Source organism: Pinus tabuliformis, chromosome 5_2 (assembly GCF_031772625.1).
Source record: "Pinus tabuliformis cultivar Carrire ecotype Pingquan chromosome 5_2, CPIR1, whole genome shotgun sequence".
Taxonomy (NCBI): domain Eukaryota; kingdom Viridiplantae; phylum Streptophyta; class Pinopsida; order Pinales; family Pinaceae; genus Pinus; species Pinus tabuliformis.
The window spans coordinates 512,414,359-512,440,066 of NC_142306.1; the positions used below are offsets into that span (position 1 = coordinate 512,414,359).

General features: G+C 38.2%; 1 protein-coding gene across 1 annotated transcript; it reads right to left on the reverse strand.

The window, feature by feature from the left end:
• Positions 1 to 24,384: 24,384 nt before the first annotated feature.
• On the reverse strand, positions 24,385 to 25,335 carry LOC149159933 (uncharacterized). The gene has a single exon (XM_089434468.1). The coding sequence runs from the start codon at positions 25,333 to 25,335 to the stop codon at positions 24,385 to 24,387; it is 951 nt and encodes a 316-aa protein (XP_089290594.1).
• Positions 25,336 to 25,708: the final 373 nt, after the last annotated feature.

Genomic DNA, 25,708 nt, shown 5'->3' on the forward strand with positions numbered 1-25,708 from the left:
ACCACCAGCACATTGGTTGACCCATGTTGGTGAAGGCATGGCTCATGAAAAGGACAGCCAAGCGAACCAACAAACATGAAAGATATAATAATGAAGATCAACACACTCCGAGTTAAAACACGTCCACAAAAAAGAAAAGAGTGAAAGCACAAGACAAGCACTTTGTGGACTTAACATGGTGCTGTGACACAGTGCGTGTAGATGATAGACATGCACACTCTCTTAATTGTGACATACAAGCAAACATGAGAAAGAGAGACAACTTACGCCTTGCAAGTGTGCTTGCTGTGTATGATTCCTCCAATGCGTGAACGATGGCATCATGTGATTGAGGTGGAGGAAGCGAAATATGTGTGTTGTATTGCTCTTCAGTGCATACATATGAGTGATGAGGAGCCTTGGGTGTTTCAACAATTTCTTGATTAGAAGTGAAACTAATCTGAGGAAAACGAGGAGCTGGCATAACCATCAGCTTGGGCTGAAGTGCCTCGACAGCCTATGGGGTTTCAACTTCATCGACAAATAGATCATCATAAGAAAGTGGCTTTGAAAGATCAACAATGATTGAATCAACATTGTGATTGAATATAGGAATAAAGGGATCATGAAAGCTACGACCAGAAAAATCAATGAGTTCATTGACATCCTTATGATCTTATGAGTCATACAGAGGGGTAGATGAGAAGCAAGAATGTTCACCCTCTGCGTTTTTGGAAAAAGTAGATGAAAAATCAAGTGGATTTTCAATGAAAGATTTATCCTCTTCGCTATCAAATGATGGACTGACATTGGGTGTGTTCCGTGAATGATCGGAAGTGGATGCATCCATGGATGAATTTACACAAGGAAAATCAAATATAGTAGAATCACTAAATATGTAAGGAAAAAGTAGAGGAGGCACGGACAGAAGGAGGTCATCCTTTGTCGTGGGTTCATGCTCATATTCCTAGTCATACTCATCGTAAATGACAATGCAGGTTGGTTATGCAACATCAACTCCGTCAATATCTTGATCCTCGTTCACAACATGTGTGGAGTTTGGAATGGAAAAACACAAGACAATACAGTCCAGAGGATCAACAGAATGCAGAGACAAAGGTTGAGGTAACAAGTGCATATGACAACCCATGGGCTTCCCAACCAAATCTGCGTAGAAATTAAGAGTAGTGAGGGTGGGAGGATGTGACAGTTGAAAAAACTTGTGTGCATGCTCTCCCACATCACTTTGCGGGGATGGAGATGTTTGATGAGGGGAAGGCAGACAATCACTCGTGACAGCAACCGTATCCGCTTGATATTGCGCAACTCCATCATTGAAGTATTCTTAGTGGAGTTTGAGCTTTTTCTTCCTTTGTGGACAAAGAGATTTGATACAAGCATACTCATATCTATCCCAAAGATATTGGAATTTCATATGAATTTTTGGAGCTTCAAAACAGAGTAGACGGAAGCGCTGCCAAAAATCCATTAGCAATTCACGTGGGGCCTTCTGTCGTTGTAACATTTTCTTATCAAGTGCTTCAGGATCAAAAAGGTGCAAAATAGATTCTATTAGATCACTGAACTGTTTGAATGAGTGCACACAATTAGGAGGTAGTGTGTGACAGCATAGCAATGGGTATTCACGAAGTGTGTGTGCGAGCAGCATACAAACCTATATGTCATTAAAACCTTCCACATTCTCCATGAATACATGGAATTCAATGAAGTGCTCAGGCCATGCCACTTCGCCTTCACCATCATACGCGATTTCTGAAAAGTCATCAATGAACTCCCTCTCGACTTCAAAGGGATGTCCGTTGGATAAACATTGCGGAGGTTTAACTATAACAATATCCATGATAGATGTGCGAAGATTCAAAACAGTATGTGAGGACTCAATTTGTCATCTGGCCCTCCTTCTAGCTCCATAAATGTTGATGGTACTGGACCTACCAACATGTCAGTGGATCTCCCCAGTAAGAAGTTCCAACCACCTGGTCCGGACCTTAAACAACTCCTTTTTCGTTTGGGGTAGTGGCTCCAACTGGAAATAATGGGACCAATTTCCCAATGAGAGGTAATGAATATGGAATGCTTATAATGGGATGGAAAAATGGATTTTGGAATGATTTATAACTAAAAGATAAAATATATGAAAATAATCTATTTATTACTTGGGTTTAACAATTTGATTGTGATCTAGAATAATTTTCCTTAGTATATGAGTAAGAAATTAACCATTTACTTTAAATTTGAAGAACGATTTAAATTAATTCTTTTAATTAAGAAATTAATTGAAAGAACTATGATAAGATTATATCACAATCGATTAACTGTCTTTGATACATTTCATTAAAATATTTCAACATTTAGACATATTCAGAAATGAATTTATGCTAATGTTGTTTTACAGAAATGCATATAACATAAAAAAGAGAGAAACTGCATATGATAAAAGAAAACATAATCCGGATTATCCACAGTTTCTAGTTCATTCTGCCAACGTTTCAAACCCCAAAGGGGGTCCATCATCAGGACAAATCAGATAGAATATGAGTGAAAGATTATTGAGAGAAGAGAACCTTGCTACTTGGATATAAATAAACAAGAACCCTAATTTTATAAAGGTTGACACATGATTCTTTATTTTTATTAATTATTATATTATTTTATTTATTATTTCTATATAATAATTTTACTTATTTATAAAAGTTTTATAAAAACTTAATTAATCATTTAATTATTCATTATTAGTTTAGGTTTAATTATTTAATCATGAACAAATAGGTTAATTTATTTTATTTTATTAATTTTGAACTTCATTTATTAACTAATTAATTCTTTTTATTTTTACTTAATTAATTACTTAATTTCGAATAAGAACTGTGATATTATTAATAATATTAATAATAATTCGAATAATAACTGTGATATTATTAATAATATTAATAATAATTCGAATAATAACTGTGATATTATTAATAATATTAATAATTCGAATAATAACTGTGATATTATTAATAATATTAATAATAATAGTTATTGCATCAATAATAATAATAATATTAATTCTAATATTAATAATAACAAGAATGATATTATTAATGACACCAGCAAAAGTTCCTATGGCTTCAAATATAATAAGAATAAAGGAGCTGCTGGTAATAAGGTTGTTAGCCTCTCCAGTTTCGTTTTTTCCCCTGCTGTTTTTAAAGTTTTGGGCAAAGGCTTAAATTTTGCCTTAGCCCCTGGAAAAATCCCGGTGGAGGAAATTATCTGTGATGTTGAGTTTGGGATCCGAGGTTTACCTGATAGGATCAAGGATACTATCAGGCAGGATTGTGCAGTGGTCTTGAGAAAGGCTAAGCCGCCTAAGAGTAACCTTAGCAAAGAAGAATCCTTTGCTCTCAGATCCTTAAACCAGAACAAGGATATCATTGTTCTCAAAGCAGACAAGGGTGGTGCTGCCGTGATTCTTAACAAGGCTGATTACCGCAGCAAGATGTTGGATCATCTTCACAATAGTGGTAGCTACAAAAAGCTTCCCAAAAATCCTTTAAAGAAGGTTGCTAGAAATGTGGCTTTGGCCATTAAATCCATTGGCTCTCTGAGTTCCTTGCACCATAAGCTCATTGAAAGCAACCCTATTACTCCTAGAATCTATGGCCTCCCCAAGATTCACAAGGAGGGAGTCCCCTTAAGGCCCATCGTCAACACCATTGGAGGTCCTACCTATCTTCTGGCAAAGTTCCTGGCTTTAAAGCTTAAGCCCCTTGTTGGTCGTACGGAGTCCTTTGTTAAAGACTCTGCTTCCTTTATTGAGGAGCTCAAGGACATTAAGCTGGATCCGGGGGACATTCTGGTCAGTTTTGATGTGGTCTCCCTGTTCACTTGCATCCCCATTAATGAGGCCATGGATGTGATCAACCGCCTTACAGATCCTGACACGGCCAGGTTGGTTGAGATTTGTCTCACTTCCACCTTCTTCAGTTTTGAAGGGGAGTTCTTCGAGCAAACATGTGGGGTTGCAATGGGATCCCCCCTCTCCCCTGTTGTTGCTAATCTGTTTATGGAAGATTTTGAGTCCAAGGCTCTGAACTCTTCTCGGCTCCTGCCTAAGCTTTGGAAGAGATATGTGGATGACACCAATGTCATCTGGTCTCATGGCCAGGTTGAGCTTGATCTCTTCTTTGATCATCTCAACAGGCAATCCTCAGCCATTAAGTTCACGAAGGAGCAGGAGGTTGAGGGATGTCTTCCTTTCCTTGATATCCTTATTTCTAGGAATGATGATGGTTCCCTTGCCCATCGAGTTTTTCGTAAGAAAACTCATACGGAGCAGTATCTTCATGCCAGTTCCCACCATTTCCCGGCTCAAAAGATGGGTGTTCTCAGTACCCTTGCTACTCGGGCCCTGAGGATCTCGGACAAGGAGAGCTTTGAGAAGGAAAAATCCCATCTGCTGGATGTTTTCGTGGAGAATGGTTACAGTAGATACATGGGTCAAAGGGCTTTCCTTAAAGCTTCCAGGAATTCTCTGGCTAAAAGAGAACCGAAAGATCGAGTTCCTGGTGTCCATCTTCCGTATGTTCAAGGGACCACTGATAGAATTGGTAGGATTCTCAGGAGACATAGTATCCCTGTTACCTTTAGGCCGCTGAGCACTATTCGTATGTCCCTCAGATCAGTAAAGGATCCCATCGACCCTAAGGATATGAAGGGCGTTTATATGATCCCTTGTTCCTGTGGGACCCCCTATATTGGGGAGACTGGTCGCTCCATTAATCAAAGGATTAGCGAGCACGCAGCGGATCTGAAGCACAGGAGATCTAAGTCTTCCGCTTTGGCTGAGCATGCTGAGAAAACCAATCATCATGTTTGTATTGAAGAAGCCAGTGTTATTGCTAAGGTTTCGCAGTTCCATCATCGTAAATTCAGGGAAGCGCTTGAGATTGAAAAGAGACCAAGCAATCTCAATAGAGAGGATGGTTGGAAAGTCAGTAGGTGTTGGGTCCCAGTCCTCTCCTCCTAGTCTTCTGTGGTTTTTTTTTTTTAAATAGCTCATAATTATTTTTCTAAATAACTCATAATTATTAAATAATATCTTTTAAACGGACTATTAATACTAATAATAATTACTTCGCCTAATATAACTTATTTTGACCATGGTCCTTATATTAGCATATTTTTTTAAACATATAGTATGTATTTATAATTTATTTTATTTTAATTAAAAAAATATTTTTATACATAATTTAAATAAATTAAAGAATTACTAACCGTTTATTTGTTTATTTGTACCTAATTCCATTAAATAAAATAGTAAATAATAATAATAATTAATATAATGAATAGTTTAATTAACAATTAAATTTAACTTTTTATACTATCCTGATATTTATTTTATTAATCCTAACCTTTACATTTGATTATTATTATTTTAAGTATAATATATATATATATATATATATATATATATATATATATATATAATTTAAAGAAATAAATGAATAAAAAGCTAACCAATAATTTATATTTTTATATAAATATAATTTAGTCTTATAATATCACGGGAGGTCCTACCTTCCTTTTGATTTCTAAGTAGCTCATAATTATTAAATATTATCTTTTAACTAACTATTAATACTAATTATAATTACTTTCATCCATTATAACTTATTTTGACCATGGTCCTTATATTAGCCATTGGTCAATTTATACATATTATTTTAACTAAATAATTTTATTTTATTAAATATATATACATTATTTAAATAAATATAGGAATTACTAACCATTAATTTGTTTATTTGTACCTAATTCACCTTAGTTCTATGAAATTAAAATAGTAAATATTAATGATAATTAATATATATTAATTTAATATATAACAATTAAATTATCTTTTATACCAACCTAGTATTTAATTTATTAATCCTAACCTTTTCTTATCATTCGATTATTATTATTTTAATTAAGATTTATATATATATATATATATATATATATATATATATATATATATATATATATAATCTTAATTAAAATGATTATTATTATTTTAATTAAGATATATATATATTTTAAATACTAACCGTTAATTCATTTTTACTTGGTTATAAATAATAGTAATAATATTAAATTAATAAAATAATAATTAAACCTGGGTTCTAGAGTCAGAAATTAGCCGTTAATCTTTTGTAGCCGTTGGAGTCTCTGCTTGGACTATTTATCTTGCTAGACTGGATCTGTTTCTTCAACTTGTCCTGACGATGAACCACACTAGTTGGTTCGAAACGCGTCGACAAATGAGATTCCATGTGATTTTCGCCGAAGAATCTTCTCTAAAATTAATTAATCAATTAATTGATGATTGATTAATTAAAGGTAGGCAGAAATAATTTATAAATTAATTTAAATTAAGTAATTAATTAAGTAAAAATAAAAAGAATTAATTAGTTAATAAATGAAGTTCAAAATTAATAAAATAAAATAAATTAACCTATTTGTTCATGATTAAATAATTAAACCTAAACTAATAATGAATAATTAAATGATTAATTAAAGTTTTTATAAAACTTTTATAAATAAGTAAAATTATTATATAGAAATAATAAATAAAATAATATAATAATTAATAAAAATAAAGAATCATGTGTCGGTCTTTATAAAATTAGGGTTCTTGTTTATTTATATCCAGGTCGCAAGGTTCTCTTCTCTCAATAATCTTTCACTCATATTCTATCTGATTTGTCCTGATGATGGACCCCCTTTGGGGTTTGAAACGTTGGCAGAATGAACTAGAAACTGTGGATAATCCGGATCTTGACACTACAAAAACTTCCACAGAGGATTAAAATCTAAGAAAACATAATCTTTTTAAAATAGTGATAGAAATACCCCTATCCAAAAAAGCTTGCTTTCAAGAAATTAGCAGTCTCGACCTTTTCTCCTTTGCTTCAACACTTTAATGTAATACAGAAATGCAACGACACTCAAGATTTTTTGCAAAAAATAAAAGAGGCCATGATTCGAAAATTTTATTCAAAAAAATATTCAAGAAGAAATACAGAAATGCAAATTCTTCCTTAGGATTTCTCTGTCAAATTCTGGACCATTAAATCGATCCATCATGTCTGCTTAAATAATAATACAAATTGTTTAAAAATAACAGGTCTGCACACAACGCTGAAAAATGTAAATGAAGTTCCTTGAATCATGAAAAATAAAAACAGTTTGCCATTTCTCACTTATTATCCCTGAATTTCGATCTAAATATCTTTGATTTCTGCAAATTCCGTGGAACTAATCTGCTTCTTTCTCTGCACAGCTTTCTCCTCCTCGTTGTTGAGTTGTGTTTGTACCTGAACAAAGAAGTCATGGATAAGTATATCATAAATCAAGACTAGTATTTCTTAGATAAAATTAAATAAACAAGCGGGCCATTTTGATTAAATCACAATCGGTTTTCAAAATAGGGAAATTCTAATTAAAAAAAGGGAGCATTTTAACAAAAATCCAAATCGCAATCGCTTGAGAATCGGGGGTAGAACCTAGAATAATCGCAATTGGTTGGGGATCGGGAGGGGATGAATTATCATCATTATTTCGAGTAGGGAGAATCCCTATCGAAATAGACGAAAATCCAAAATATATCAATCAAGACCAAATCACAATTGGAATGAGGCAGAGGAGGAATGGCTTAAGTCCCGTGAAAACTTGCAATTGCGACATCATCATCATGGAATTAGTTTTGATGAAACATTAGCGAGAAGGTCAGCACTAACATTTTGAATCCCAGGAAGAGAAGAAATGTTAAAAGCTAAAAAGTGTGAAGTGAGAGATTGAACTAAACACTGATAATGCTTCAAGTGTCCAGAAATGCAATGCATAGTGTTTCTTACTTGTTTAATTACAATTTATGAATCTCCAAAAACTTGAAGGTATTTAACTTTAAGTCCTATTGCTTTGTACATACCTTGGACCAATGCTTCGTATTCTGCAATATTGTTTGTGCATCTGAATTCTAACCTACAAGTTAGCATTGTCTTCTTACCTTCAGGACTAATCAATATGCGACCTGCTCCTACACCATCACTTGACTTTGATCCATCGAAATACAATTTCTAAAACAAAGAATTAACTAATGTTTTTTCTAACATATTTACACATTAGAAGAATCTGTTTGTGAAAAATTTTCAATTTTGGAAATTACTGTATTATTTAGAAAAGGTGACATTTGTTTGTTGAAATTCCAAAAAATTGATTCAGTAGAGTAATTTCCAAGGATGTTATTATTAAACGCTACTGGCTCATTTTCACCCTCAAAATCTGTTAGAAAATTTTTGATGTGTTTTCCTCAGTTGATTTTAATTTGATTTGGCTTACCATTGTAAGGAAGCCACAAGATAGACCAATCAATAGAAAAATAACCATGTAGTTTTTCTCACCAATCCCTACTAAGAATCAAACCATAGAAATCTGGAATGTTGACAACTAGTATATCAATTATTCGATAGACTTTAGTATTTGAAGATAATCGAATGAGGATTGAATTCATTTCTCGTATGACTTCGACTTTTTTCTTATTGAGTTTCACAATATGAATTTCATATTTTTGAGGTGACATGTTCAATTTTAAACAAACTGAATATGGCATAATGTTCGAAGAAGCTCCTGAATTTACCAAGCAGTTATGTACATTTTTATTGAATATCTCAAAAGTCAACAAGAAAGGAGGGGTATGTGAATAAGACATGTCACCTATCAAAATAGCATCAAAGGAATCAAACATTGAGTTAGCATGAGGTTTACCCATTCCATTTGCAGCCTTGGATATTACAGCAGCAAGGAGAGGAGAAGCAAACAATGCATTCAATTCTTTCAATAAAAGCTTATGCTATTGTTTGAGTTTAATGAGTTCATAGAGGGAGATATTTGATTTTACTTTTTTCATGTCCTCTACTATGTTATACTCAATATTATCCGAAACTACTAAGGTTTTGGGTGGATATGGAGAATTAGATGAAGAGGGAATCACTTGATTAGATGTGGAAGTAGATTTTTTATTAACAACTTTATCTTTAGCAAGAGGAGTTGAAGGTTTTTGTTTTTGAATTAGTTGTATAGGATCAGCTTGACCTTTACTTCTTATGCTTATAGGTAATGATTCATGTTCATTTTCACTATTAGATATAGGAAGAATGAAATCCCACATTCCGTTTAATTCAACAGTTTGTTCATCTTGGAATTCCTCAGCAGAAAATGTTGCTTCATCCTCATCCTCATCATCAATTTCAACATTTGATATGGTGTTTGGAGGTTGAGGATTAGTTGGTTGATTTCTCTTGAATGGTCTAAATGGTTTTTTGGAAGAAGATTCACCCACTTGTTTTTTAATCTCTACTATCTCGTTAGACATATTTGTTAAGACTTTTTGTAATCCCCCAAGATCAAAGGGATATTTAGGAGTTTTCTTTTTTAGTTCATCCTTAAATGACACCTTTTTGACTTTTCTTTCATCCGATGCAATTTTCTTTTCTCAACTGCTAATGCTTCTTTCATGTTTTCAACTACAGTAGTTTTATTAGCCCTATTGACAAAGAATGCGATATATGAAGGTAAGGTAGATATATACCACTCATTCTATACATCAAAACCAGGTTTAGATGTATCTGGGATTTTATTTAAGAGTTTATTAAATCTAGAATTAAAATCCTTGATTTTTTCACTGGGACTTGCTTTAAGATTGGAGAGATCACTAATCAAAGTAGCAGTAGTTCGATCATCACCAAACTCGGTTAAGAATTGTTCTTCAAATATATCCCAGCTAGCAATGGATTTGACTGGCAATGAAAAGTACTAGGATCTTGCTGATCCTTGAAGAGTGTAGGGAAATAATCTTAATACACAATCCTCTTCAGATACTTCATTAAGATTGATAGCTAACATATAGTTATGGAGGTGTTCCTCAGCAGACAATCCATCATTGGGATTGAATTTTGGTAGCCATATTTCAGGATGTTTAGGTAAAGCATGGAGAGGTGCTGGCATTTGCACAACACCAGGATTAGCCCATGGTGTTTGAATGGGAGTTTGAGTGGGAGTGTGAGTGGAAGTAGAGGCAGGTTGAGTGCTAGCCCCAATACTTTGAGAAGAAGAAGTGGGAACGAATGGAGGGAATGAAGGTGTTTATGGAGGGGAATTTGAAAAAATCTCACTAGTTGATGTTTGTGACTCAGATTTCTTAGTTTTCTTTCGAAAAGTAGGAAGAGGAAATTCAAATGGAGGAACTCCAAGCTTCTCACTTTGAGAACGAGTTAGAATCCAAGTGGGTTGAAAAGATGAAGATACACTACCTTCAGATGTTTCTGATTGTTGAGGTTTTTTACCGGAGATAGAAATACTTTCTAATTTTTCAATTAAAGTTTCAACCTCTGATTCCTGATGTGAAGAAGATGAATCAGGTAATGTTCTAGGAGATTTTGGGAGTGACTACTCAACTTTTGATTGAGAAGTTGGAGGTGATCGTGAGGGGGAGTGACTCTTGGAATGGATTGTTATTTTAGGTTGATTTCTTTTTTCCATTCATAGTCATGGCCCTCCTTCTAGAGCCAAAATGTTAATGCCTCGAAATTCGTTGCACCAACATGGGGGATAACCACCCGATCCGGACCTTAAACGAATCCTTTTCCATTTGGGGTAGTGGTTTCGACTTGAAATAATGGGACCAGTTTCCCAATGAGAGGTAATGAATATGACATTCTTATAATGGAAAAATGAATTTTGGAATGATTTATAACTATAAGATAAAATATATGAAAATAATCTATTTATTACCCGGGTTTAACAGTTTGATTGTGATCTAGAATAATTTTCCTTAGTAGATGAGTAAGAAATTAATCATTTACTTTAGAATTGAAGAACGATTTAAATTAATTATTTTAATTAAGAAATTAATTAAAAGAACTATGATAAGCTTATATCACAATCAAAATATCATTAACTGTCTTTGATACATGTCATTAAAATATTGCAACATTTAAACATATTCATAAATGAATTTATGCTAATGTTGTTTTATAGAAATGCATATAACATAAAACAGAGAGAAACTGCAGATAATAAAAGAAAACATAATCATTTTAAAATACTAATAGAAATACCCGTATCCAAAAACGCTTGCTTTCAAGAAATTAGTAGTCTCGGCCTTTTCTCCTTTGCTCCAACGCTTTAATGTAATACAAAAATGCAACAACACTCAAGATTTTTTGCAAAAATAAAAGAGGCCACAATCCGAAAATTTTATTCAAACAAATATTCAAGAAGAAATATAGAAATGCAAATTCTTCCTTAGGATTTCTCTGTCAAATTCTGGACCTTTAAATCGATCCATCATGTCTGCTTAAATAATAATACAAATTGTTTAAAATTAGTAGGTTCGCTAACACTGAAAAATGTAAATGAAGTTCCTTGAATCATGAAAAATAAAAACAATTTTCCATTTATGGCTTATTATCCCTGACTTTCGATCTAAATATCTTCACTTTCTGCAGATTCTGTGGAATTGATCTGCTTCTTTCTCTATACAACTTTCTCCTCCTCGTCGTTGAGTTCTGTTTGTACCTGAACAAATAAGTCATGTATAAGTATAACATAAATCAAGACTAGTATTTATTAGATAAAATTAAATAAACAAGTGCGTTGTTTTGATTAAATCATAATCGATTTTGCTACCAGAAAATTTTAATAAAAAATTGGAGCATTTTAACAAAAATCCAAATCGCAATCGCTTGAGAATTAGGGGCAGAAACTAGAATAATCGCAATTGGTTGGAGACCGGGAGGGGATGAATTATCGTCATATTTCGAGTAGGGAGAATCCCTATCGAAATAGATGAAAATCCAAAATATATCAATCAAGACCAAATCACAATCGGAATGAGACAGAGGAAGAATGACTTAAGTCCCGTGAAAACTTGTGATTGCGATATCAGTATTGCAACAATGGAAAGCTAGATGGTTATCGGTTCTGAAGGATTTGCGATTTACGATCTGCGGGATAACGTGGATCATATCGCAATCGCAATCGGCATGAGGCAGGATGCATGAGGCATAATCCTTTTGTATTTGTGATACCCGCGGACGCGGGGTAATTTATGAATTGGCATGTATAATCCTATCGGGTCCGAGGCTTATATCACATATCGCAATCGGTAGTGCAGAGTGGGGTTTGATATTATGCCTTTGGATCTTGCGATAGTCACAGACGCGGGGGATTTATGGATCACAATGTATAATCTCGTCGGATCTGGCTATATGGCATATCGGAATCAGGAAAGGATAGACCACAGGACTTGGGCTATGGGCTTTGCGATGTATCAGATGCGATGTCGTTATAAAGTGAAGTTCACGACCGATTCGGGTCTAGCCTGATCAAATCAAAATCAGGTTAAGGCAGAGACTTAAGTTTGCGATTATTGTGATCTGCGGACACGGGGGATTTATGGGATTGCATTAACTTGGCTGTCGGGTCCAATGTTTATATCGCACTCACAATGCAATTAGTGGAGGGGTCTTTGCTTTATGTTTATTTGCGATGCGAGATTTTGGATGAGTCAGAGTTTATAAAGAATTTAACCTTTGGGAATTAAAAACTCTGATTCATTTTGATTTTTTAATTTTTTTTCAATAACCCATATTGTTTAATACTTAAGTTTTTTTTTAAAACCTAAGTATAAGTCTTGGTCTCAGGGGCTATTTGGAAATTTGGTTTTTTGATAATCAAGTTTTAAGACTTGGGTTTTAATTAAAAAGCCTAAATATTAAAATTTGGTTATGGGATTTTATTAACATTTTTTATGTTGATTTTCTATTTTTCTAATTTTTGATTTTTAAAGAAATAAAATCAAAGATTTTTTTAAAACTAAAGGGTCCCTATTTTAATATAATAAATTTCATAGGAAATTTATGATATATTAAAATGGGTGTTGTTGAATAGTACAACAGAGTCCCAACAGTGGTAGTACGATATCGCCTTGACTGCGGTTGCATGCAGAAGTAAGTAAGATGTCCTTGTTGGAAGTAAGCGTGTGACCTTGCAGCAAGTCAAGGAAGGTGCATGAAAGGCTCTAACACATAGAAGGGGGGAAGAGTGCGCCCCTTAGAATCCTGTGATAAGACACAACTTGAAAGGTAACACACGAGCTGAAAGACATCACGAGATGGAAAGCAGCATAGCCGATGATCCAAAGTGATGAGTTATACCAACAACATGCTTTGATAAGATTCATACAAACACGTACGGAATATATCATACATACATGCATAAATTACAACTACATACATCATTAGAGTAACTAGGATAACCACACTACAATAACAATATATGCATGAAACGCGTTGGCTCTATTATATTAAAAGAGTGAAATATCCAATAATACATATAACCATGATAACCACTAGTCCCAATAGTAGAATGTTACAGTCACTGCCGCCTCCTCCTCCAAAGACATGTACTTGCTCTGCACTGTGGAGAAGCTAAGGCTCGTTACAATACACTCCAAGTTTCTCTAAGTTATACCTATCAGAAGCTTGGATCCCAAAAGCCTATATAATGAGTTATGAGGTTCTACATATAGCAAAGGGTGGGGTGACCCTTGAAATTCCCCTTGTGACTCTTCAACTACCCTCATGATTCTTCAACTTACACATGACTGTTTACATTCTACTATTGACACTTGGTCTTTCAATTTACAACATGTTTACAATACAATCTGCACATGTACCCATGTGAGATGAAAATGGGCTTGATTAAGCCATACAAGAAATCACTAAGACTCAAATAGCTGTGGGAATACTAACTTGTCGACATCCGCTTGGCGATCGATGGTGGAGAATTGATGCCAAGATTAGTAGTCTGTTATGGTGTCTGCGTACTCCATGGTGACATCCTTCTGAAAGCGAACTCTTGCCTCTGTTGCATTTGGGTACACTAGTGATTTGGAGCCTCTGTCCAACTCATCATATAGCATGCACATCATGGTCTTGAGAGCAGTTGGACCAGTGACATACTGGTGCATAGTGTCTGCACTCATATGCAAATTTGCGCTAGTGGTTATGCACATCAATTGCTCGAAGTACATGTCTAGCTCCAGTGGGACTTGGTTATTTTCTTTCGCTTCAGTGAGTGTGCCAATTGATGGGATCACATGTGTGCGCACAATGACATCCATGCTCCTGAACACTCGTGCATGTGAAGCCTATAAGTTGGTGATGAGCTATGGGAGTTCCTCATAGTTTAAGATCTGACTCCGGATGCGTGCCTTCAACTCCACTGCCTTTGACTTCATCATCTTTGGCAAGTACAATGGGGCTCCCTTGTACCTTATTGTCCATATTTTCATGTGATCGAAAATAGTGTATGGCTGTTAAGATGTGTGCTCTCATAGCACAATGCTGCTACCAACCGTTAAGATAGACAATTGACTTATGCATGGTGATGAACCTAATGTACAACTTTCACATGACCATCTCGAGGGATGATACTTCATCAAATATTTCTTTCTTCAACTCTGCTCTGGTGGATGCTATAGGTTGCTCTTCTCCCTGCTTAGCTTCTTGAAACTCTTTAGCCATGCGCTCATTCTTAGCTATCAATAATCTAACACTTAAGCTAGTGGCTTCGACATATGTTTTTGTAGCATCGGCTAATGTAGCTGAATGTTTTTGAACATCAGACATGATCACTCATTCTTGAAAATGTGCAAGAGCTACATGGACATCCAGAGTGGGCACTCTACGTGACTGCACAACTTTGTGTTGTGACTTGTCAAAGGATATGTTGTGCACATCTGCTTCGAGATTGTCCTCAAGGATTTCCGTGTCTCCTTGATCGCTTGGAACTTGCTTTGCTGCTGGATCTGGTGAAGTTGGTGGAGTGACCTCTTGGTCCTTGGGCATGAGGTCTATATCCTGATCTTGCTATGGATGAACCACATCCATGTCCATCTGTTCTAACATCTGTTCAATCTCCTGAGCAAAGTCCTGCTCTTGTGACTGTTCACCTTGTTTGCTATCTACCAACTATTTTGATAAATCAATAACCTGCATAGGTGCATTTTCGTCAATGTGTGCATGTTGCGCCTCCTGCTGTTCCTGTTCCTATTGCACTTCCTTCTCTCTTCTATGCAACTCCTTTTCTTGCCTTTGTTGTTGCTTCAACTCTTGCAACTCCTTTTATGCCTTCTCCAACTTATGCTTCTCCCTCTGTCTTTACGCAATCCTTTTGTCGCACTGTCACTTCTTTGCCTCAATATCTAAAGCTACTCTTAGTACAAGAGGATTTTCCTTGAACTTGAATCTTTGCTCCACTTCTGCACTGTCAACAACCTTTCTCTTGCCTTTGACATGCGCAGGTCTGCTGCCCTCTGCTACTACTAATGTTGCTACTCTATGAGATGCTGCTACCTTGTGCACTGCTAATCACTCTACAACCGCTCTGACTGGTTCATTGAGCCTTGAGGAGTTATAGTAGTATCTCCATGGGTCTTCCTCAGGCCAATGACATGCCCCGTGGATCAAGGATGATACAATCTCACACAGTGGTCTTCCACTAAGAGATGTGGGTCATATGGATTGAAACTTCCAGTGCCGAAGGTGAACCTCTTGAATTACTCCATCTCGGCCTCAACATGCTTGAGATTCTAAATCTCATACAACCCGATCTGCAAAGGAAGAGCGGGCCAAGGTGCCTTCTTCTTCCTGTGCAGTCTCGCTGACAACCCTGTCGAGATGTGGTATGAAACCTCTTGCATGATCAATTTGTCCATGGAAAACTTTGGTAACACATGCAGAGCATTCTCTGCACTATACATCCAGATGAAGGTTCCAAGGGGTGAGGCATACCAATCTGCTATGTTAACCAATGCCTCCATCGCTACCTGTGACATGCAAGGCAGATCTTGCTCAAAGATCATCCTGTACACCAAGTTGACGAAGTGGTCTAATAGCTGTAGTATAACTCCATAGAAACTGCACTGGGAGAACAACCTGCAATTGGTGTGCATAGAGGTTTCTAAAGGTGTCCATGTCCAACCCAAGCCAAGGAACTACTTGTTAGTGTCAATATATGCATACTTCCATCAGGGATCAAATCTTCTCTTTGTATTTTCATTTTAGGTGTCTCATATTGAATTTTTGGATCATTTCACTAGGTCATGTCAAAATGGTCCACTGATGGTTGTCTTCTTCTCAAAAAATCAAATTTTCCCTCATGAGGTGCATTTGCTGACCCATCTCCATTTGCATTCAGTCATGGTTTCAATTATGTTATTTTTAGAGTCAAGGTAGTTGTCTTTCCATTAGGTCTTAGAGTTCATTTCCAAGGTCTTTGCATTAGGTCTTAGGGTCCATTTCCAAGGTCAAAAGTATAGTTTCAAGTGTAAATAAAGGGTAGCAAAGGTATGAGGAAGACCAATAAACAAAGAGTGATTGCTAGTAAGTCATGGTTATTTTACAAAGATCTTATTTCACTAATGTAATTTTCATCTCAAAAACATGTTTTTGAGATGAAAACAAAGTATTTTAGTTGATTTATATTTTTTGATGTAATTCAAGTCATTTCATGTAATAAGTGTTCCTAGCTGCCCCAAGCATTTCTCCTTGCTGCAAGAAAATGAAACCATTGAAGAAATCAGTTCAATCAAAGCATCATCCACCTGAAAAGAGACACAGAAAGAAAAGCATTAAACAGAGATTTGAAGACAAAGAAAAAGTTCCAAAAAACATTAGAAAGTGGGTTTTTTCTAAAGAAAAATCAAAATCACCCTCTATATAAGATTTCAAATTCCTTTTCCAAATTCATCATATTCATTTGACAAAGAGAAAGAAAAGAGTTGAAGGAGAGAAGGGAATTGAAGCCAATTGGTGGCTGAACAAAGAGGAGGCACTGCACATAGAATAGGAGGTGCTGCGCATAGAGAAGATTGAGGAGGCGATGCACATAGAGGAGAGAGCATTGTGCATAGGGATGGAGTGCTGCACATAGGGATGGAGTGCTGCGCATAGGGCCTGTTTGCCAGTGCATTTTTGCACGACGCTGTGCATAGATCCGGAGTGTTACGCACCTATACAAGGTGCTGCGCATAGGGCTAGCAAGCACCAAAACCACCCTATCAATCATCCAAACTTCTCTTTCTCCACCTAGAACTTCTAAACAAGTAAGCACACTCCTTGAAATATCCTCCCGACATTCAGTTGATGATTTTGAAGTTGGTTTGCTATTTAAAATTTCAAACCCTAGGTTGCCTACAAATCCCTCCGCCTATCCCTTATACCCTAATTCCCTCATACAAATCCCTCCACCTATCCCTTATACCCTAATTCCCTCAAATAAATCCCTCCACCTATCCCTTATAAACTAATTCCCTCAAACAAATCCCTCCACCTATCCCTTATACCCTAATCCCCAAAACAAAATCCTTAAAACCATATTTACTAAACAGTCCCTACCAAAAAAAAAAAATACCCTCCTTCTCACTCTCATATCATATATATTTCATCTTACATCACATAAGCTCATCTCTCATTCCCCTATCCCTATTCACCATAACTCACTTCTTGATTACCTTCTCTAGGGTTTCAAAGCTTCAAAATTCAACAAACATGGATAAAGAGGATAGAGATTATGAGGAGGAGGAAAACAGTGGCAGTGAAAGCATGGGAGATGAACCTCAGCATCAGAGAAAACCACATAAGGGAGGCAGAATTATCAGAGAGGAACCATCAAACATTAGAGAGTTACAGGCTTCTCATATGATTGTCTCTTGTTTCAGGCATCTAGGGTGTTATGAGTTTTGTGAGCAGGTACAAAGAGTTCAACATCATCCTGAGCTGACCAGGCTTTTTGTAGCCAATCTCCGTGATAACAAAGTAACTCTTGCCAGGGTGACATTTACAATTTCATCCTCCATCATTGCTGATGCCACAAGGATTCCAAATGTGGGGGAAAAATGGTATAAGGCACAAGATTTGGATGAGCACTACTATGAGCCATACATCAAATCCAGGTACAGAAATGAAAAGAAGAGGACCTTTCCTTTCAGGTTCCTTGAAGACAAGTATGCCCCTATGATGAGGATCATTATGAAGTATTTTACATGTGAGGGTAGATTTTCTAGATTGTACACTTATCATATTAGGCTTCTTATTCACTTCACAAGAGTGAAAATGTTGAACATCCCATATTTCTTATTCAGGAACATTGAGAAGATGGCCTACATTGTACAGAAAAAGCCATACCCCCAGTAAATGAGTAGTATCTATCACTATTCCTTGATTAAGATGATTGTGCTACATCATCTCAACCTCCTCAACATCTCCTGGGATACATTTATTTCCAATGACATCTTCAATGGTCCTCAGATTCCTCCACCGGTGCCCCAAGAAGTAGAAAGGCCTTCCAGCAGTGCCAAAGTAAAGGAAAGTGAGAAGGTTAAAGAGACTAAAGCCGTTAAGAAGCCATAAGCCTATAAAACATATCAGAGAGGGGCTAGAAAGTTGTTTGCAACGGATAAGCAAGTGTTTACTCCATTTGATGTGGAAGGGGCCTTGCCTTCTTCATCAACTCATAGGCAAATACTTGCTCCACAAAATGTGGAAGGGGCTTTGCCTTCTTCATCAACACAACAGGTACAATAGGTGCAGCGGGTGCATAAAGGGAAAGAAAAGATGCTAGAGGAAAGCCTCAATGATGAAGAGGAAAGGGAATTTAATTTGATGGTAGATGATGAACCAAAACAACCACACATTCATCATGGCATTGAGATAGTCGACTTGGAGGCTCAAGATGAAGCAACAAATGAAAATATAACCATAAGGGAAAAAGATGCACAAATCCAAGCACTGATGGACAACTTGGTGAGAGCTAAGTATGTCATTTCATACCTTGAGCAAGAGAACAAGCAGCTAAGTGAAAAACAAGTCCTCATGGAGTTGGAACTTCTCAAAGCAAAGAGGCAAGGTGACAAAGGCAAGTCAATAATGCAAAAGGAAGAAACCCCAACCACCTTGACTACAAAACAAAGACTTGAGAAGGAGATTGAGGAGGATAGAGAAAATTGGCTTTACATGGTCAATTTGAATTTGGAGAAGCTGCTACAAAAGGCCAATAGGGACAATCAAGTCATTAGGCACATGGCTCGTCATTATAGGACGCGGAACAAGATTTGCAACATAAGGGTCAAGCAAATGAAGATAAGGTTAAAGGGGCATCAGGAGGGTGATAGGCTTAGATTGCTTTCTGAAGCTTCCTTGGCTAACCAAGACAATTTATGGTGGTGTTCTCCACAAATTTTGAGTAAGCTTTGAAGAATTTTTTCCTTTTGGAGAATTTAGCAATTTTTGACACATAAATTTTGGCTCTATTCGCAGCGCCACTAGCGTTGCGCTTTTCCTAGGGGCATCCAATGAGGAAATGGTCATAATTTTTTGATTCAAAATGATGAGTACATGCACCCTATGCATTTTCTAAGCTTTTGGAGTAGACTTGGTCAACCAAAAGTTCAAAAAACACTCAACAAATGACCTTTCTGCCTTATTTTTGAGCCACAGAAGCATTCTTGGGATAATCAGTTTTTGAGGGGTCAAATAAACTCAAAATGGGAAACTAAAGAAGTATTTGGAAAGTAGACAGGATATGATTTCCAATGAGCTATCATGAGCTCAATTTGGACACCGGGAAGACCTCCAAAATGGTCCTGCAAAAAAGTGTTGTGCATAGAACTTGGGTGCTACGCATAGGGCAATTTTATCTTGAATTTTCACTTCACTGTGCCATGACTGTAATTTTGAGTTTTCTCTCATGGATGATGTTTTTACTGATGTAAATGGTAACTAGGCATGTAAATAGGATGGATAATAGTTTTTTTTTTTTTTTTTTTTGTTTTTTTACAATGTCGGCTACTCATATATTAAAAAAACTTTCTGAAAGTAGAGCTGTTACATGATGGGGAAGAGCATGAGAGCAGAGGCACAAAATCGGGTACGCAGACCCGCATTCCTCGTAGCTTCTCTTGATTGAAAGCAGAACTGAAAATAAACGACTATACTGCCTTACATAGGATCCTCCTAACCAAATACATTTGCAATGCATAAAATCTCGGAAAGTGTGGAGTAACCGAGTCTTCCTTCTGGGCGCTGGCTCTGATCGATGCTTCTGCCTGATGACTTTCGGGTGCGAAGATGGTCGATTACTGCCTCCATGTGGATGCAGCGGTCCTTCAGGTCTTCAATCTCCTTCTTTCTTTTTCCCAGCTTCTTTCGTTTGGATTCTCGGTCAGCATGGTAGTCCTCTGTTAACTCCTTCAGCTGTTTTTTCACACTGTTGATCATAATAGTATGTGCCATGCACATATTGCAATCTTTGCTATTGAAGAGATTTCCCAGAGGGTCTTTGTTTGGGCCCTGTTTAGATGGCTGCCCTTTGTCCTCCATCGACGAGGCCTGAGGGATGAAGACAGAGAGCGCTCTGCTGAGAAGAGAGCTTGAAACCTCTTTGAAGAGATTTGCGGAGTGCAGGGGCGTTGAATGGTGGGGAGGAGTTCTCCAGAGCTTCGGGAGGGCGCTACTAAGGGAACCAAAGACACTGTTAGTTATGAACAGGATCACCAAAGAAGGAAAGAGACTTACAGCAGAATCAAAACGAAAAAATAGAGCGTTCTGAGGAGAGGGGACTCCCGATCTGCTCCGAGGATTTGCGGGGGCTCTTGCAGTTTGATCTCTGAGTGCAGAGAGGATGGAGAACAGACCACCTTTTATAGAAGGAGGGAGGCTCGTAAACCGGGAGGAGAGGGGTTGGATGGGGCCAGTCTGAGGATGGGCTCGGTCCAAATTCATGATTGCGTTGATGTCCCTGCGCGTGCCAGAGACAGAAGCTGAGCTGTTGTTACAGAGATGGCCTGTTGTGGAGGAGCTCGAGATCACGCAAGCTCTGAGGATGTTGATACTCTTTGTGGCCCGAAAACGAGGAGATCTCCCAAAGTACTCCCCGGTGTAGCTTGGGGATTTGCAAGGAGGATCGATAAGATGGCCTAAGTGCATGAGATGACTGCGCCCTTGGGGAAGGTCGAGTGGAGGCGATGGATTACGGGATATCTCTGACATAGAATTTGTCATTCTCTCGGACCTGACCAACTCTCCTTCTGACCGCTAGATTAGCTTGCTGATCTGCGTCCTTATTATTATTTCTGAGAACATGTTTGAATGTCACTTCACCAAGCGCTTTGATTTTCTCCATGGTTCGATTCTTAATATTGTTTAAAGCCCATTGCTTGTAATCTCTACCTGTGATCATGGCTGTGATAATAATAGCTGAGTCTCCTAGAATCAGAAGATTCTGAAGGCCAAGATTCTTTGCAATGTGAGAGCCTAGAAGGAGGGCGTAGGCTTCTGCTTTGTTATTGGACATATGGCCTAGTCCCCATTCAAAGGAAACCATGAGATTCCCTTGAGAATCCTTTATGATCCCGCCAGCACCAGCTTGGCCTGGATTCTTCTTGGAGGCCCCATCAAAATACAATACAGGCCTGTTTTGGCTTCTGATCCAGTTGTTCACTTCCTCCTCCGTGCCTCGAAGCTTCCAGTCTTGGCTGCCATTCTTTTCTTTCGTTTGAGTTCTTGGATTTGGAATGAGTTTGAACTTACCTAGCCATACCCTATGCCTCTCCTCCACAGCCTCCATTTCTGACTGGGGGACCCCTTTTGCCTCTAAAGACTCCGCAATGAGGGCGATGGAGTTAGCCACGATGCCTGATATGGATGGCTTGACATTGTTGAAGATACAATTATTTCTCGCCTTCCAGATTTGCCAGCATACATTGGAAGGGATGCTGCTCCAGATCCTTTTCAATATGGACTTGCCTTTTTTGGGCTGATAGAGTCTTTTGTCCCAGCTTTTATGTAGGGCCTGAATCTGGGAGGGGAGAGCTTCCAAGGAGATAGTATCAGAGAGAAGATTCCAACATGCTTTAGCAATCGGGCACTCAATAAAGAGATGAGAGATGTTCTCTTCAGCTAGCCTACACATGCAACATATTGAAGGCCCCTGAATACCTCGCTTTCTGAGGTTTTCGGCAGTTAGGATTTTACCATGAAGGAGAGTCCAATTAAAAAGTTTGATCTTTGGGAGGCATTCGGGACTCCAGACAGCTTTGTGAAGGGGCCAGTTGTTTGCCGAAGATATGTCTTGGAGGGCTTTATAACCCTCTTTCACCGAGTAGTTGCCTCCATTTGGGATCCAGACAAACTTGTCTTCTTTCCCTCTGTCTATTGGGGCTGAGCCATTAAGGGAGCATTTGAGATCTGCCCAAAGCTGAGCAAGATCATTAGGGAGGTTGAGGGGAATCCACCCTGCCCAGCGGTCCTCATCCCACATAGAGATGTCTGAGAGAGAGTTGAGGTTGGCTTCTGCCATCCACCTGTGGAGGGGATAAAGATGGGGAATTGAGTCTCTGGCCTGTGATCCCATAATACTGTCTTTCCAGATGTTTATATCTTTGCCATTTCCAGGAGCTCTTGATATGAGAGGTTTGCAGAGAGGGAGCGCTTTCTTGATGAGATTCCAGGATGGGGTACCTTGTCTCTCAGTGATGTTTTCCATGAGGATATTTTTGTTTGGACCATTCAGATATTTCTTCTTTATAACAGCTGCCCACCATGCTTCTTTTTCATTGAGGATTCGCCAAATGAGTTTGAAACCCATTGCTAAATTGGCTAACCTAGGGACCCTGATTCCTAGCCCACCTTTTTCCACTGGAAGGATCACTTTCTCCCACTTGACCAAACTGAACTTCTTCGTATTTTGTCTACCTCCTTGCCACAGGAAGCTGCGCATTATTAGCTCCATGTGCTTATGGATGCTTGCTGGGGCTAAGGTAATGGCGAACTGATAAATAGGGAGAGAGGCAAGAATGGACTTGATTAGTGTCAAACGGCCTGCTAGATTTAGCCAATGCATTCCCCAATTTTGCAGTTTGCTTCTGAGTTTTTCAATGATCTTGACCCAGATCACTGATTTGATTTTTTCTTTGGCCAGAGGCAGCCCCAGGTACATGAAATATGACCAATTTAGCTGGGCTGGAATTTCCATGATGCGGGATATGCGCTGAATGATATGGTTAGGGATGTTCCATGTATATATCATACATTTGTTGTTGCTAAGTTTGCCACCAGAGGCCTGAAGGAAGAGGTCCAAGACTTTTTTGAATCTCCTCGCCATAATGCAAGAGGCGCCACCAATGAGGAGGGTATCATCAGCGAACAAAGAGTGGTTAATACCTTTCGAGCCTCTTATGATATCTATCCCCATTATTTCTTTTTTTCTCCTCATGTCTTCCAATTTGGAGCTAAAAGCTTCCGCCATGAGAATGTAGAGGAAAGGAGAGAGAGGGCAACCTTGTCTCAGGCCTCTAGTGCTTTTGAAAGCTGTGCTGGGTCTCCCATTAATGAGAGGAGCTGTCCAATTGCCCGAGATGCACTCTTGCACCCTGCTGATGAAGAGTTCTGATAAACCAAGCTTTTTGAGGACTGCAAGGAGAAAGGAGTGGTTTACCCGATCAAAAGCATTTGCCATGTCCATTTTCATTATCATACCCTTCTCTTTCCTGTTCATACTGCTGTGAATGGCCTCTTGGATGAGGATTACGTTGTCTGCTATTTGCCTCTTTGGGACAAAACCACCTTGATTTTCAGAGATGAGGGAGGGGAGGATAGGTTTAAGTCTGTTGGCAAGGATTTTGGTTATGATTTTGTAGGACACATTACAGAGGGAGATAGGTCGGAAGCGGTTGAAAGAGAGAGGGTTGGGCTCTTTGGGTATTAGGGCCAGAAAGGAGGACTTCATACCACTACCCATCTTGCTTTTTTGGAAAAAGTTCCTAACCACTCTAATGAAGTCCTTTTTAATGATGTCCCAATGAGCTTTGTAGAAGTCTATCGTGAACCCATCTGGTCCCGGGGCCTTGTCTGAGGCCATGTTGCGGATTGTTAGCTCTATCTCTTCTTCAGTAAACTGTTTGTCCAGCTCAGCGTTTTGTACATCAGAGGTTTTGCTTTCCAATGTGTCAAGGATTTCCATGCCTCCTCTGTCGTGTTGATCCTCCGTGAGAAGATTTTGGAAGTGGGAAGACGCTGCCTCCATGATTTCATTTTGCTCTTTTAATTCTGAACCATCCACTGTAATCTTTTCAATATTGTTTGCAACTCTCCTCATTTTCATACTGTTGTGGAAGAAGGAAGTGTTCCTATCTCCCGCCTTAAGCCAAAGACACCTTGACTTTTGCCTTTGTTCCTCCTCCTCTTTTCTATTTAACTTGTACAGCTCTTTTTGAAGTTCCATCTCTTTGATCTACTCTTCTTCCGTGTCCTGTCTTGCCTCTTTCTCTTGATTCCATAGCGTTAACTTATCTTGGAGCTCTGTTTTGGTTTTTTCCTCTTCAATTGCCTTGAATTTGGCCCACTGTTTTATGGCCGATCGGAGGAGTTTAATCTTGGTTTCCCAAACGAAATGCGGGGACCCTCTGATCTCTGATGACCACTGATCTTTAACCAACGCTCGGAAGTCCTCCTGATTTTCCCAAGCTCTGTTATACCTGAAAGGAAGCGGGCCCATATTCGATCCTTTGTCTAGTTTTAGGGCCACTGGTTTGTGATCAGAGAGGTATCCCTGGATGATGAAGCTTTTGATACATGCAAAACTAACTACTATTCTCTCTTGAACCAATATGCGATCCAAACGTTCTTTGATGTTATTTCTGCCTGCTCTCTTATTTGACCAGGTAAAGCGCCCGTTCTGAGGGTGGAAATCCACCAAATTATGGTTGAGAATAATTTCTTCCAGGGTATCCCTTGAGGGGTCAGCCAAAAAATTCCCTCCAATTTTTTCTTCAGAGTTTCTTATGAGGTTCAGATCCCCCCCTAAAAAAATGTTTCTGCCTTGCGTTTCCAGGAGGTTTTCTTTAATAGAATTCCAGCAGGCCGCTTTGTCATGGAGTTGGGGAGGGGCGTAAACATTGTAGATAGTATATTCTTCTGTCTTTGTTAAATTCTGGATGTCTGAGCGTATCCACCAACTGCTGTGTCTTTGACTTAAAAGAGTCCATTTTCGATTATCCCAGATGGTACCTATACCACCTGAGGCCCCAGATGCGCTTACTGCTATTCCTTCGTAGATTTTGTTGTTTTTTAGATAGTTCTTAAAGTCCTGCTCATTGATTTTGGTCTCCTGGAGAAGGAGGATGTCTGGGTGTTCTGATTTGAGGAGATCACGGACTGCGTTAGCCTTAAGGGAGGAGCCCATCCCCCTACAGTTCCAAGAGACCAGGTTCATCATTTATTTGTCTTGAAGTGGGCACCTCCTTTCTCTTTCCCTTTTTCTCCATTTCCTTTCGTCTTGTCCAGATAGGTATCCATTGGTTGTTGAATCCCTGTGGTCATTTCTTTTGCTGCGGTCTCATCCCTTATTTCTTTATTTGATTTCCTTTCGACTTTTTTTGGGGGGTCTACAGATGTGCTGCTTTCCTTGGACTTATTCCTGGTTAATATTCTCTCTACAGTATGGGGTGGGGAGGAAGGCGGGGGGGAGGTGAGCGGAGGGGAGGCGGGGGTAACAGGGGGGGCTCTCGGGGATGGAGGGGGGGAAGGAGGCTCAACCTCTGATAGAGTTTCGAATT